This window comes from Sarcophilus harrisii, chromosome 1 (genome assembly GCF_902635505.1).
Source record: "Sarcophilus harrisii chromosome 1, mSarHar1.11, whole genome shotgun sequence".
NCBI classification, from domain to species: domain Eukaryota; kingdom Metazoa; phylum Chordata; class Mammalia; order Dasyuromorphia; family Dasyuridae; genus Sarcophilus; species Sarcophilus harrisii.
The window spans coordinates 30,651,182-30,666,859 of record NC_045426.1 but is presented as its reverse complement, the minus strand read 5'-3'; the positions used below and the strand labels follow the sequence as shown (position 1 = coordinate 30,666,859).

The 15,678-nt window shown below is 35.0% G+C and overlaps 1 protein-coding gene across 1 annotated transcript in view; it reads right to left on the bottom strand.

The window, feature by feature from the left end:
* Positions 1 to 679: 679 nt before the first annotated feature.
* Positions 680 to 15,678, bottom strand: part of TAFA1 (TAFA chemokine like family member 1) — a 525,382-nt gene continuing 510,383 nt past the window's right edge. Inside the window, exons 4-5 of the mRNA XM_003762355.3 lie at positions 10,586 to 10,710; positions 680 to 4,658 (exon numbers count right to left, since the gene is read on the bottom strand). Coding sequence (XP_003762403.1) covers positions 4,641 to 4,658; positions 10,586 to 10,710 — 143 coding nt within the window. The 3' untranslated portion in view covers positions 680 to 4,640. The remainder of the gene's footprint in view (positions 4,659 to 10,585; positions 10,711 to 15,678) is intronic.

Sequence of the window (15,678 nt, the reverse complement as noted above, 5' to 3'; positions counted from 1 at the left end):
TTGATTTCCTTCACAAGCTAATTGTACAATATTTCAGAGTCTGATTCTTTTTGTACAGCAAAATAATGTTTTGGTCATGTATACTTATTGTGTATCTAATTTATATTTTAATATATTTAACATCTACTGGTCATCCTGCCATCTAGGGGAGGGGGTGGGGGGGTAAGAGGTGAAAAATTGGAACAAGAGGTTTGGCAATTGTTAATGCTGTAAAGTTACCCATGTATATATCCTGTAAATAAAAGGCTATTAAATAAAAAAAAAAAGATATTCCTATTATGACATGATCATAGATTCAGGGGTTTAGAAATGAGAGTGACATCCAAGATCATTTAGTTCAACTGTACTCATTTTACAAATGAGGGAACTGAGGTCCAGAGTGATTTGTCCAAGATAAATCTAAGGGATAGCAGTCAGTGAATGTTTGATTCCAAATTGAGCCTTCTTTCCCTAACAATACAGTATCAACTAAGGTGGGGCAACTAGGATTTTACCCTACTGCACCAAAATTTAGATAGTGATGACACTTTTCTTAAAAATTTGTTTTCAATGTAAATAAACCAAAACCCCAAAACTGAGCAAGCAAGAATAAGGAAATCAGAGCTTTAGAGCTGAAAGGGATCGTAAGTGTCATCTAGTTCATTATCTAATCTACCATCTAGTATATTATTCTATAGCTGACTAAAATGAGGTGAGAGAGGATTGGCCCTATTTCACACTTGTGGAAAGTGGAATGTATATGTAATTTCTCTTATGCTGAACCATGCTATTGTTTTACGTATGTAGATACCCACTTCAGGGAGATAAATGGACTTCTCAATGCTAAATATTTTTATGTACTCCTTACCTTACCTATGAATTACAATTATACTGTGACATAATTGGACCATAAAATCAGTACATTGTATAAGAAAGTTAGAGTCTTTTTGAAATGCAGTATTCATTTAAATTATATGATGGTTAAACACAGTCTTAATAATTTTAATAGAAAAATATGAAGTCATAAAGTTCCGAATATTCTTGTAAAGTTCATTAATCTATAATTTCAATAACATGAAAACATCAGTCACCAAAAATTAACTATGAACATCTTCGCCTAGGACACCACACCTACTGACTAGACCAGATTTTCTCATCATTGCTATGATTCCTGCCGATTAAACTTGTCATTTTTGGGAACAACAATTTAATAGACACAAAATAGTGAAAAATATGTCATTTTGTTAGTCCTGGACCTGCCTTGTGTGGAAACTTCTACCAATGTAGACTGTAATTTATATCATAATAGATTAAGTTCTAGGGAGTTGCCCGAGGCACTAAAAGGTTAAATGCCTTGTCCAGGTTCACAAAGCAAATAAGTATTTATTAGAAGTGGAATTTGAACCTGGGCCTTCCTTGTTGCATACCTGGTGCTCTATTCACTATGCTGACAGCCTTTAATTGTTAAGGGCAGCATTGTCAATACATTCAGGATAGCTTCCTTTCTATAACTTATAGTCTTAAAGACTTGTTTTGCACTGAGAGGTTAAGTGAATGCCCAATGGCCACAGAACTAATAAGTGTCAGAGACAGGACTTGAACTTGGGTCTTTACACAATACCTGACATCATATAAATACTTAATGAATGCTTGATCAATTGATTGATGCCTCCAAGATTGGCCATTATGCCATGTTCCCCATCACTGAACATATTTTCATTTAATATCATCATATCATTTAACATATTTAATCACACTCTTTGTACAATCTCAACATCAGTATTAATTAGACCACACACTGAGCTCTTTATTACCAGAGATATTGGATCAGGTCTTTATACCATAAAATGCTCAGAATTAATAGGCAGATGGTGTTTACTGAATTTTAGATCTTCCCAACTTGTATATGATAAATTGAAGCACAACTTGATGGGTTTGCACAATTATAGAAGAGAGGTAGACAAAAGTAAAGTGAATTTGACTATAGTTACAAATATTTATCTGATGTTTCTCCTGCTTTAGAAGGGGATGCTCTTTTAAAACAGCACAGAACGCAATATGGCCTCCCTGATGAATGGAGACTCTATTAACATTTGTGTGATTCTGCCTTAGGTTCTCTTGTGTTGTCAGTTGAGGGGGATAAGTATACTTGGTGTACAGGGTAAGCTTCATGGAGCACTGAATGTGTTACTTTAGTAGAGTGTAAGCTTTTTGAGGGCCCAACCTGTTTTATAATTGCTTTTTTTTCTTGTTAGGAATCTAGCACAATTCTTGACACACAATTGCTGGTTAATCAACTATTAATTGATTAATCAATTTCAATCATATAAATGAAGACATACCAATAGTAATTATCCCCAAGGTCACGCAATTCATTTGTGTTTGAGACTAGATTCAGAGGCAGGTCTTCCCATGCAACTTCCTTTCCTTTTCTGTTCATTTAATAAGCCCAATTAATCCATAAATGGTCAGTGAGTATATTCAATCAGTTAATGCTCAAGACAAAGTTGTAGAGATGATGGACCTTCAACTTCACTGGAGGCTGGGTATGACAAACTTGATCATGTACTTGCTATGTTATTGATATAATATGAGGCACTGATGACATGAGATCTAGAGATAAGTCTGGAAATAAACATATAAATAGAAGCAAGCAATATGGAAAGATATCTTTTTTAAATGAGAATTTTTATAACAAATTTTATTGAAGAAAATGAAAAGCTAATCTTATATTTTGATTAGAAAAGCAGATGGGATATTCTTTAAAAGAAGGGGATGTTAGCATATTTTTAGAGGGGGCAGAAAAAAGGTTTATAAATTTTTATTTTTGTTATTTTAGATTTTTTTGTTTTTTTTAACAGATTTGTGATTAAATTTGCAAATCATCACTACAAATGAGCAGCTTTCTTGTAAGTTAGAGAGTTATCTGGGATCCTGGGAGGTTAAATGATCATCCAACCAGTATGTGACAGAATCAGTGTTAATCTTGAATCAAGAGCTAGTTTCACAGAGCTCAGGACAGCCCATGAATAATTTTCACTATGGGCATTTATACTTTGGAAATAAGCAAGGTATAAAATGGCCTGATTTATTGTTTTGTCTAGACTTGAGACAGTTATGGAGAAAATGGTAAGAATGCATATTAAATTTAATATGTCACACCTTTTCAGAGAGATATATGTTAAATATTTGATAGCACACTGAAAAGTGAGACTTGACCCTCAGGGCTTCCTGTCTGTAGGGCTGACCCTCTATCTACTGTTCTATGCTATTTGTCATACATTGGGCACTACTGTTCAAAGCCTCCAGAAAATGAGTTCAGATACTACATCGTACTGATTGGAAGAGTGTTATTATCCGAGGGACTATTGATTCTCAAAATGTGAGGGATAGAAGTGGTTGCAAGGAGGAAGGGCAAAACTTTTGGCAGATGTTTACTGATTTTCAGACCTTAAACTGGGCTGTTACCATGACCTAAGTTAAAGCAGGTTAGGGAGGCCCATAGAGGATAAAGTCAAAAGCAACAACATATTTTATAAAAAGGGTTAATTTGAATTCGACAGAAGATACTTTTCACTTTCAGAAGTTTGATCAATTATTCATGGAATGAATAATGAAGATGGTTTCATTCCCCAACTTTTCCTCTCCTGGAATTATGGCCTATGCCCCAGAACCCTCCAAAGAAAGCTGTCCCAAATATTATCAAAAAGCAGAATGCCACAAAATGATGTGGAACTCAACCACGGCAGGGAGTAAATGGCCAACTCTGGAGTTAGAGGAATTTTACTGCAGATGAGGACAGCTCTACAAAGTCTTTAGGCATTGTATTTACACGGCATCATGAAGAAGGGAAACATGATCCACCCCAACTCTGCCTGAGTCCTAAGAGCATCAAATAGCCACTTCCTTGAGAATCTTCATCGTCTCCTTACTGGAGTAGCTAATAATTCTAAAAATATTTTCCTCGAAGAGGTTAAGAAGTCATCATATATCAATTGAATACAAAGTATGGTTATGAGAGCAAAGCCAGCATGCTAGTATTGCACAAGGGAGAAAGCCTTCAGAACACAGGAAAAGATAGCCATGGATTTCCTTGAATGATTGAGTAGAAACAGAAGGAAGCTCTTGATGAAGGATCTTGGTGCTTCCTTGAATTCCAGGAGACCATCTACTGTTGACCATGTTGGTGTGATTGCTGAGTTTCTCCAAAGGTCTTCCATCCCATTAGAAAAAAAAATGAAGCAAACCAACCAAAAAACCCCAAACAAACAAACAAAAAAAACATGGTATGTAAGCTGCACTGGCATGTGGTACTGTTTGTTTCTTGAAGAGAATATGTTATATTTCAAAATATTATATATATATTTTAAATGGTAGAAAGTAAACTGTAGCTCCAAATTATAAGACAGTTGTTCATACTTCATAATCACAAAAACCCCGAAACTTCCATGTTTTCTTCTGCCACGCTGACAAAACCCTGGGTGTTTTCACCATAGGACATTTCATTACACACAGTGAAAACACTGTGATTAGCTGGTAACCAGTCAGAGTGCAAATAAGAAATCCATTTGGCTTGAAAATGCTTAAGATGGTTTGAATTTTTAAATGTTGTTTCCTATGTAGTGGTGGCTTCCTTTCACTACATCCAAAGAGTGGCTCCATTAGGTTCTTGGATGAATCTGCAATTGATGAAAAAAAGAGTAAATTATTATAAATAATCTATCACTCTATAAGAAAGGAAGACTTTTGTGATAAGTTGTACTTTAACTTTTAACTTTAAGAACTGCTGTGAAAGTCAAATGAGAAAATATATTAAAGCCTTATGCAAACCTTAATGTTAACTAGTGTTGTTATTGCTCTGCTTCTGGGTAAAAGCACCAAAGAAGAAAGTGTGTGTTCATTTGCAGGCATGACCTATGAAGTTGTCATTGAGTTTTTCATTCATGATTAAAGAAGATCTTGACAGGTTAGATTATTGAGACAAATATAATATGGAGAAATTTTACAGTAATAAATGCAAAGTCCTCACTTGGCTTGAAAAAAAATGAACTTCACTGGCGAAAAGGTATGATCAGACACCAATTCATGTGAAAAGCACACAGGTATTTTAGTTAACTTCAAACCTCGTATGACTCAACATGGTTATATAGCAAATGCAGGTTGCTTTAAGAGTGGCAAAGAGAAGAGTTTCCAACCTTTTTTAATTCCCCATATCCCTTTGTTTTTAGAACCCTTCCCTTATTTCCAGTTCAATATTAAAGACAAAAGATTATAGAGTTTACTATTTATATTCACACAAGAAATAAATAAAAAGAAAAATAATTTGCCATTTGTATATATGCAAGAGATAAAAATAAAGAGATTAATTAATTTAATGGGGTGATATTATTTACTAAATATTTCTCATAGGCTTGTTGGAGGATTAGTTGAAAAGAAGGGATAGGAGGGATGAAGAAGAGGGCTTTCTTCAAGTGTTTGAAGGGCTTTTATGTAGCTCTCTATGTCCTCCACAAGAACACTATTAGAATTATTATTAAAAGCTTTGTTAAAGTCTAGAAAAAAAAGTATGTTACCACATTTCTTCTAGTTTAGCAAACCTGTTAAAAAAGGGAAATGAGGAAGTGGAGGGATCTGTTCTTAATGATGCCATTTTGGCTCTTTGTCATTCTGAATTTTGGTGTAAATTTAAGGAGGCCAGTAAGAAAATCAGATGATCATTGTATAATTGAACAGAATGAGATCTTGGGAGCATGTCACCCACCATTCTCTCCTCACCATTGTCCAATACCTAAGTGTGCAGGAATTACTTGTGTGTTTTGAAGGTTTAATTCAATCAGCAACATCTACTGAAAATGTGCTGAGTACCTACTATGTGCAAGAAATTGGTCTGGGTAAAATCTCTGAATTTTTATGGAGGTAGGGAAAGGGAATAAACATTTATGTATTATCTACTATCCACGAGGTGCAGTGCTGTGTATTTTACAAATATTGTTCCAATTAATCCCCACAACAATCCTTTGAAATACAAGCTGCTAACACCCCTGTTTTATAGTTGAGGAACATAGGCAAACAGGTTAAATGACTTACCCAGGATCACATATTTAGTAAGCAACTTAAGCTGGAATTGAAACAGGTTTTCCTGGCTCCAGGCCCATCATTCTATTTACTGTATCACTTACTTATGAGAGTTAACAGAGTTTCAGAACTTAAGAGGTAGAAGGGACCTCAGATGCCTTCTAATTCAACCTATTTGAAATAATTATCTCTCTACAATTAAACAAGTGGTCATTCAACTTGTAATCGTGTATTGGTGGTAGAGTTTGCTTGAGTGTAGATTTTTTCCTATCTGGAAGGGGGGACTGAGTAATCATGGGGAGATCTGGAGAAGGTAGGGGTTTCAGGCCCTTGTTCACCAGCAGGGCAAATTCTGAGTGAAAGAGGTTGATGCTCCCCAAGGTTCTTCCATAGGAAACGTTCCTAGTGCCCTTAAATGATACTCAAATCACCTGATCACCTTCTTTTCAATGTTCTCCTATATGTCAGTGTTTCCTGAAATACTCAGAGATGAGATGATTTGCTCTAAATCACTCAAGCAATAAAGGATAGTGTTAGTCTTCAGACTTTGGGCCTTTGGTCCAGGAATGGCTTTATAAGGAATTCTACTCAGGTCATGTAACTATAAATCTTTTTACTTTTATTGCAAGATGTAAGAAATATTTCCTTCCCCTCCAAATGACTAATGCAATAGTCTTTCTTTTGTTTAATTGTTTTTAATGGTGCCCAACTCTTCATGATCCCTTTTGTAATTTTCTTGGCAATTTTCTACACTTTACTATACTATTTATAGTGATTTTCTTTCTCTAGCTCATTTTACAGACTGACACAAACAAGGGTAAGTGACTTGCCTAGGTTAATACAGTCATTAACTGTCTGAGACTAGATTTTCTTACTATTAGGTCCAGCACTCTATTCACTATTTTACAGAGTTGCCCAGTATCTTTCTGATTACCTTATGTTTAACCATCTTGAATCTCTTTTGTATTTATTCTGTATTTATATATGTATTTGTTGACCCTGATATAATTAAGATCCTTGAGAGAAGGAGGTTGATTATTTTTTTTCTCATGGTTCCTGGCACATAATAAATTCTTGATTTAATGTTTCAAAGGATACATAATATATCATTAATAATGTATAATATGTATAATTACATATAATATAATTATATAAATATAAAAAATTAGCTCAACTTTTCATCTCATCTATATTTTATCTCAAAGATATTGTTATATTTATTTTTAATAATAACTTTTTATTTTCAAAATACATGCAAAGACTGTTTTAACATTCATGCTTGCAAAACCTTGTAACAGATAGCAAGTAATCCAATATAGTTTAAATAGGTGTAGCCTATTTAATAAGTTCTTCTAAACTTATTTCCACATTTATCATGCTGCACAATAAAAATCAGATCAAAAATAAAAAACCAAGAAAGAAAAAAAGCAAAGAAATTATAACAAAAGTTGAAAATACTATATTGTGATCCACACTCAGTTCCCAGAGTCCTCTTTCTGGATACAGACGGCTCTTTCCATCACAAGTCTATTGGAACTGGCCTGAATCACCTCACTGTTGAAAAGAGCCAGATATTGTGCTATTTAGTGCTTCAGGGAATTTTACTTGTTTCCATTATGAAAAGTATGCACTGATTTGGGCTTTATATTCAACATAAAATTATTGAATGGTTATTGTGTGCTGTGCTGGGGGAGATACAAAGTTTAGGTAAAGCATAGTCTGTAGTCTTCTTGGAAATTTTAGCCTACTGATGAGACCTGAAGGTATTCTAAGTAAGTATAATTACAAAAAGGTCACAAATATTAAAGGTCACAAGAGAAGTATAAACTAGGTAGTAATACCTAAGAGGGATGATGATTAACCTCTAGGATATATAAAAAAAAATTCCTGGAAGGAGACTACATTTAAAGTGGATTTTAAAGAAAGATCAGATAGACAAGTAGGGATTAAGGTAAACAAAGGGACAAAGATGATTAAAGTCTCATGGATTGGGAATGGAAATGAGTGAAGTTTAGCCCTGTGAAAATTACATTGAAGGGAATAGAATGAGAATGTGGTCCTTGAATGTCATGGAGTTTGAAATTACTACATTCAGTGGGGAAGTATGGAGTTTTCTGCAGAGGTACGTACCATAAGCAGATTTTTATATATATGGAAAATAAATATGGCAGAACTATTAAGCATGAAAGAGGGAGAGAGAGGAAACAGGAAGATTCATACTACTGATCCCTTCTCAGTTCCCATTGTCACCTCCCAGGTACAGGTTCTCATTACTACCCTCTTGAATGACTTCCAAAGTTTCATAGAATCTCACAATGTTAAAACTAGGGGTGATCTTAGAAATCTTCTAGTTGAACTCTGATTTCACACATAAGAAAAGTGAGATCCAGTGATGCAATGTTCACAGAGTAAAGACTAGAATCCTGGTCTTCTGATGTCTGGGTTAAATGTTCTTTCTACTTCTTGATATATTTATTTTTTAATAAAAATGACATTCCAGTTTTTAAACACAGAAGAAAATTGGCATTGGGCAATAAAAGAGCAACATCGTGGCTACAAAACAAATCAATACTTCCAAGCCCAGTGGGCATTGAGTAGTGGCAAAGAAGTCACAAGTTATGAGAGCTTAAACAAAATCACTTTATAAAAGCATCTTTGATTTTTTAGGAAAATTCTTTCCAAGTCAAATGTAACTAAAGGAAGCCCTAGCATCCGCCCTGATGCCACTAATTAAAATGGTTCCTGTGGGCCGGTGACAGGAACAATTCTCATTTCTGAGCACTCAGGTCAGTAGGTATCTCATTTAAATGAAATAAAACAATCCATATTGAGCTGCAGGAGAGCCCATAGATGAATATTAATGAGACTGCATTGCCTCTGAAGTCATTTCTGGACAGAGCATCAAGTGAAATGAAGGTGTGGGAGAGGCGCTACCTAACTGGACAATTGTCTGGAGGCTTTTCCTTGTCATCTTCCCTTCTGTCCCCAAACAACTCCTGTTGAATGAAGCTTCATTTGTGTTTTTCTTTTTAGAGTTGATTTAACATTTCTAAGTGTAGTAGAGTTGGTTGAATGGAGCATAATTATCTAATTAAGTTTCACAAAAAAGTTAGAAAAAATTGGGTATAGGTAATTGTGAGCTACTATTTTGGATGTTAGAGTCAGAGTTGATGTCTCAAAGATGTAGGTTGACATTCTGCATCTGTTATTGGCAGTGCCATGGGTGGGTCACTTAACTTGTTAGAGCTGTAGAGGTATCTATAAATAGACATTGATTAAGTTAGCACTGAAATTAGTTATGAGTTGGTGGAGGAAATCTCTGTATCCGTGGACTCTTAGCTCCTTGACATCTTGATATAACCTCGAATTCAATGCAATTGAATTCATTTTAACATGTATTTATTAAGCACATACTATGGAGCAAGCATCAAATGAGCTAGACACTGGATATGGGAAAACCAATAAAACAGTCCCTTTCAGTAAATTAATCAAATGATCAATAAATCAACAAGCATTTATTAAATGCTTATATGCCAGATGTCGTGCTTAGTACTGCAGGCACAAAGACAAGAAACAAACCAATTTCTTTCTCCTAAGAAGATTCCATTCTAAACATGATATTGGTGGTAGCAGAAGCTCAAACCAATTGGCATTTCTATAGGTTGTTCCTGCTTTAAGAAAATTCAATATATGCCAAAAGATATGAAATATCAGCAATGAAGAAATTAGCTTTTTATTTTTTCATAAAAAGCTTTTAAGTTAAAAATTGCACTATAGTTCACTTCAGTTTTAATAGACCAGCAAAGTGTGGTGATGTTTTGTTGAAGGTCAGGACCATTCTAATTTTTGTTTTTGCACCCACCTCAAGATCTTGCATGCCTGGAACTCTGCAGGTACTGTATAAATACTTGTTGAATCAGTAATAGCTAGAATTCTCATAGTACTTAAAAGTTTACAAAGGGTTCTTTTATTTTGTTTTTTTTTGATTTGATCTTCACAACAATCCATGGGAAATAGGAATTATCACCAGCCCAGGTTTACAGATGAGGAAACTGGAGGTGAATTTATCCCTAGAGTCAGGTAGCTAGTAAGTGTCCATGATAGAAGCTGAACCTCGTTCTTGGCTCCTACTTCAATTCTCTGTTCACTTTACCATATAACAGTCCTCAGTGAATGGATGAATGACAAGAATCTGTACTATAATGTTTAAGCACTCATCTGAAAAATTTAGACCAATACCGTGTTGCATTGTTCAAAGATGTGATGTTTGACTTATTTAAACAATTATCTTATCCTTCAACTTTCCATTTCAATTTGGAAGCAAAGACATTTAACAAGACCATAAATGTTGTTTTTTCTTGTTCAATGTTTTGAGAGATATATGACATAGGACTTTTGGAGTATCAAACTTCTGAGTCATCAACACCCCTTATCCCTGTTTGGGCCTGTCTTGGAACACATATATGGGACATATATAAGAAATGAACTATCTTGTGTACTTTGGCAAGTAAACTGCTATAAAGTCACTTACTCGTGTGGTCTTGATCTTATTGCCAGTTGCACACATCCATCCAGAATTATCAGGAAGAGTCTTACATTCTTCTCCTTCAAGACATGGCTCCATCTCACACCACCATTTTCCAATCACTATGGAAGCTAGAGAGAGGGAGAAAGAATGAGATAGAGGAAGAGGGGAGAGGGAGAAAGAGACAGACATACAAACACAGAGAAAGATAAAGAGACAGATACAGGAGAGAGAGAGAGAGAAAGAGAGAGAGAGAGAGAGAGAGAGAGAGAGAGAGAGAGAGAGAGAAGAGAAGAGAATGAATTGTGATTACAACTCATTAGTACCACAGTTTTCTTTCTTTCCCATGAAAATAGATTTTGAGGACACAGAGATCCTCTTTACTTTTACAGACTGGAGGAGGAAATTCTATTAAGAAATAAACTTCATGCACAAGCTGTACAATGCAAATGTAATTATGTTGTCAGACTTCATCAAGCAGTGACAAATCCAGAATCACATTGTTATTGAAAACATGAGACAACATATGCTTTTCTTTATAAAGTTTGAGGACATTTTTTGGTAATATATATGTACATATATTTCCATCTGTACAGTTGTCTCTCCCATCAGAATGTAAACTCTTTGAAAGCAGTGACTATTCTTGCTTTTCTTTGTATATCTAGTATTTTGCCTGGCACAGTGGTAAGCACTTGATATAATAAATGCCCATTGGTTGGCAGATTGGCTTTTTCTATCACATGCCTTTTAATAGTTCTTTCCAGTTATGAGAAAGGACAGTTACTTGTTTTCTCAAGCAGATGAGTTCATCTTCTCCAGGTATGAGCCCTAGGTAGGGAAAGTGCAGTTAATTGCCCACAAATTGAATCTGTCATATTTATGTTCCATGTATTCTTTGAATGATAAACTTTAAAAAGCTATATCAAAGAACAGAGTGTCAAATCCACAAATGCAAAATGTAATGGCTTCAGACAAGCCATTTCTGCAATTTCAATAAAACAGGTATGTGAATTTTTTTTTGTCTATTAAAACCCAGAAGCTTAAAGTCCTGGGAATGTCAACATTTCTTATTTGTAGGCTTGAAAGGAGACCAGAGCTATGATCCCAGAAAATCATTATTATAGAACATTGTCTATTAGTGTGCCTTCCAAATATGTACAAAGACATAGATAATTGATCTGTTATTTTTGGTAGAGTAAATCTTGATTGGAGAAACTCCCTTCATCAATGAAGATTACATCCCCTTTATACCTTAATATATCATAGATTTAGAGCTGGAAAGGGACTTAGTTTGAATCCTTCATTTTAGAAATGTAGAAACTGAGACCCAAAGAATGTAAGTGATGTGGCAGAGTTGCCAGAGTCAGGACTTAAAACAATCCTCTCCCCCAATTCCAAGTCCTGTGATCTTTTCATTTTGGATAAATTCTAAGGAGTTGTATCAGACATTAAGAGAATATAAGAAACTAGGGCCATATACCTACTATGGGTTATAGGTAAGACAAAACTAGATATCTTTGTTCCCAAATCTAATACTATATCGTGCTTATATCTACATATACACAGATAGGTAGCTATAGATAGATATATAGATACAAACATATATTTATATATATATATATGTTATATATCCATATCTATCCATCTATCTCTACAAATGCAAATACATGTAAATATATATATATGTAAATATATATATATATATATATATATATATATATATATATGAATAAACTGGTCTTAGAGGTCAAAGGATTTAGGTTCAAGTCACATTACTGACATTGTTTGGCATTCATATCTTAGTGTCCCAGGCTGTAGTATAGAGCCATAAATTGCAGATATTGTCAATCTGCATTGATTGCATTGATTCTTCTCACTAAATTATTGACATTAAAAGTCTACAATATTCTCTGCCCTTTTCTCCCCGTACTCCAGTGTAATCCAGATTAAAACAAAATCAAGACTTCTGACTTTGTCTATTTTATGTAGAACCTCAAATTCAATTATCCTGCTCAAAAATCCCAGTGATTTCTAATTGGTTACACTGGAGAAAATAAATTATGTAGCCTGGCATTCAAGACCATCCTTCATCTCATTGTCCTCACTCTTTTAGCTTTGAATTTCATTCTTCTTTCAGGTTTTTCTCTATGTTCTACTTAAAATAATGCTTCACACATATTTTATGTTTACTTACCATCCTGTCTTGGATGATGCTAATCCCTCTGTCCAGAGTACCCCATTCAATCTCCTAGATGTTACCCATTTATTCTTTAAGTTCTGGACAAAATTTTACCTCCTCCAGGAAGCCTTCAGAGTGAGGATTTCTATCCTTTGCAATTTGACTTATATTCCAACCATGCTGGACCTGGAGTTAGAGGACTGGGGTTTAAATCCTAGCTTTCCTACTATGTGACATTTTGAAAAATATTTCATTTTTAGCTTCTGTTCCCTCCTCTATAAAATGAATAGATTAAATTAAATTAAATGTCCTCTAATTGCTCTTCCCACTCGATATTTATGCTCCTATGACCGTATGCTTTCCCACCATCAAAGCTCTTTAATTGTATCTCCAATATGGCGCTTGAACAATTAATCAGAACGAAGAATCTGATATCAACCCCTCTTCCCTCCACAGAGAGATAAAGAAAACATTTAATAAAAATATTTACTCTAAACCAGGCATTGGTCTAATGGGAGGGGTAGAGGGAATCAATCTTCTTTTTTGTAGACTCCACAATGCTTAAGTGGACCTCATACACGGTGGGTACATGAGATGATTTAAGGAAATAAAAGTCTGAATTTGTTGTCAAAGGGACAGAGTTTAAATTCTGGTTTAGTCACTTCATAGTTGTCTTCTGCTGAGCAAGTTATTTGACCTCTCTGGACTTGGTACCTTCTAGAAAAAATGAGAGGATGGGATTTGACATCCTCTAAGGCAGCTATTTCAACTTTATGTCTGTGATCTGGTGAATATTTGCATTCTTTACCCATATTGAAAATGAGGTGTCAGAAAAAACTAACTAGAAAATTAAAAAAAATGTTTAAAATTCCTTTAAAAATGAGTAGAGATCCACATATAGGATTAAAAAATGGCAAAAGACAAAGCACTAACCATTTAGATAGATGATAATCATGTGCAAAAGAAACTTTTGTATTCTGAGGGTTAAGCATAGTATTTTGCACATAGACGTGCTAAATAAATGCTCATTCATTCATTGGTTCTTTCATCCATTCAATAATCCATCCATCCATCCATTTACCTGTTTTCCTTTTGATACGTGTCAAGAAGGGTGAGAATATGGAAATTTAAAAATTTCTGGACAAGTATAAATCCAAACTGGGTCTTGGCAGGATTTAAATGGAGTACACTTTTTAGGGTTCCTTTTTTGTTATAATTTAATCATAACCATATCAGTCCCACTTAATGAAATCACCAGCGATAATGATCTCTGGTCTTGGCTCAAAGGGGTGGTTTGGAGATAGAGGAAGAATTACCTTTGCTAGCAATCCTCCAATGGAAAGCTCTGCCACTGGCTTTCCACTGAGGCACGTGGAAAATGAACTACTCCTGTCAGTGAGGTCAATTTTTTTTTTAAAAAGTGACTTTACCTTCTTTTGACAGGTACAGAGCCTGTTCTCTTTTCTTGTTACTGCTCCTTGACCTCTCAGATTCAGTTCTCTTTGTTACAGGCTAACAAAGTAGCCTTTTTCTTTTTTCAACACAACTAGTTACTAAATGGAAATGTAGGTTGAAGGACAGGAAGTTTTGTGAAATCTGTGAGCCACCTTAAATGCAAGGATTTGAAGATTCACTGATTCACAGGGGAGGAAAATCTAATAATAAAAACATTTCAGACCTGTCCATGACCTCCCCAAAAGAATATCAGAAGTGGGTCTTGTAAAGGTAATGTGATGATGTGATTGTTGTCTGGAACACTTGTGAATTGAGTTCATTTCTTGGATCACAGAGCTGGAAAAGACCCCAGAGATCAGCTAACCCAACCCCCTCATTTCATTGATGAGAAACTGAGGCTCAGAGGAGTTAAGAGATTTGCCTAAGACTACTCATGTTGTGAGTAGTAGATCCAAGATTCCAATCTAGATGGTCTGACTCCAAATTCAAGCCCTTCTTAGTGCACAACTGTGCCTTCTAATAATCTCTCCCCCTTTATATTTCTTTCCATTAGAAAAATTCTGATTCTGTTTGGTGAAAAAAGCCATGTTTTCAATACAGACCAGTTGCATTGTCATCATTATGTGTTTTTATAAATATGGATATATATACATATTTACATATATATGTTATATATATATATATATATATATATATATAATTGACAATTTGTATTAATTCCCAATTCACCTTAAGTTCTAACCAAGCCAACCTACTTCCCATTCCTTCTATAGGACACCCTGTACTCACAGGTATCCCTAAATGTTAGCTCTGAGTTTTTCTTACACTTCCCTTCCCCCCTTCTTCCCTTTTCTCTCCTCCTTCTCTTTTTTTGTCTTCTACATTCCTCTCCTCTCTTTTCTCCTTCTTTTGACTTTGCTTGGTAATCTCAGTTCCCGTGCATTAAATTATAATCTCTATGCTATTGATTTCCAGATCTATCTATTTCCCTCCCAAACACCCTGCTGACCTCCAGTATCACATCTCTAATTTCCTTTCCTACATCTGAAACTAAATGTCCAGTAGACATCTTGAACTCAATATATCCAAAATATAATTGTTTTCCTCTACAACCCTTCTCCCTCCTACCTTCCCAATTATTGCAGAGGGCAATATGTTTTTCCCAGTCCTCTCAGGCTCATGAACTGTCATGAGAAGTTAGCCCTGATTCCTCACTATTTCTCACCCACCCCTATCACCAAGTTGTTTCCAAGGCCTGTCAATGTCACCTTTGCAGTATCTCTTTAACACTCCCCATTCTCTTCTCTGACACTGTCACTGTCCTATTTATCCTGTGGATATGTTTGCCTTCATGTTTTCTCTCTCATTTGATTGCAAGCTCCTTAAAGGCAAAGGCCTTCTTTTGATTTTTTTTGTATCCTCAGTGCTTAGCATGGTGCCTGGCACATCGTTGATTCTTAATAAA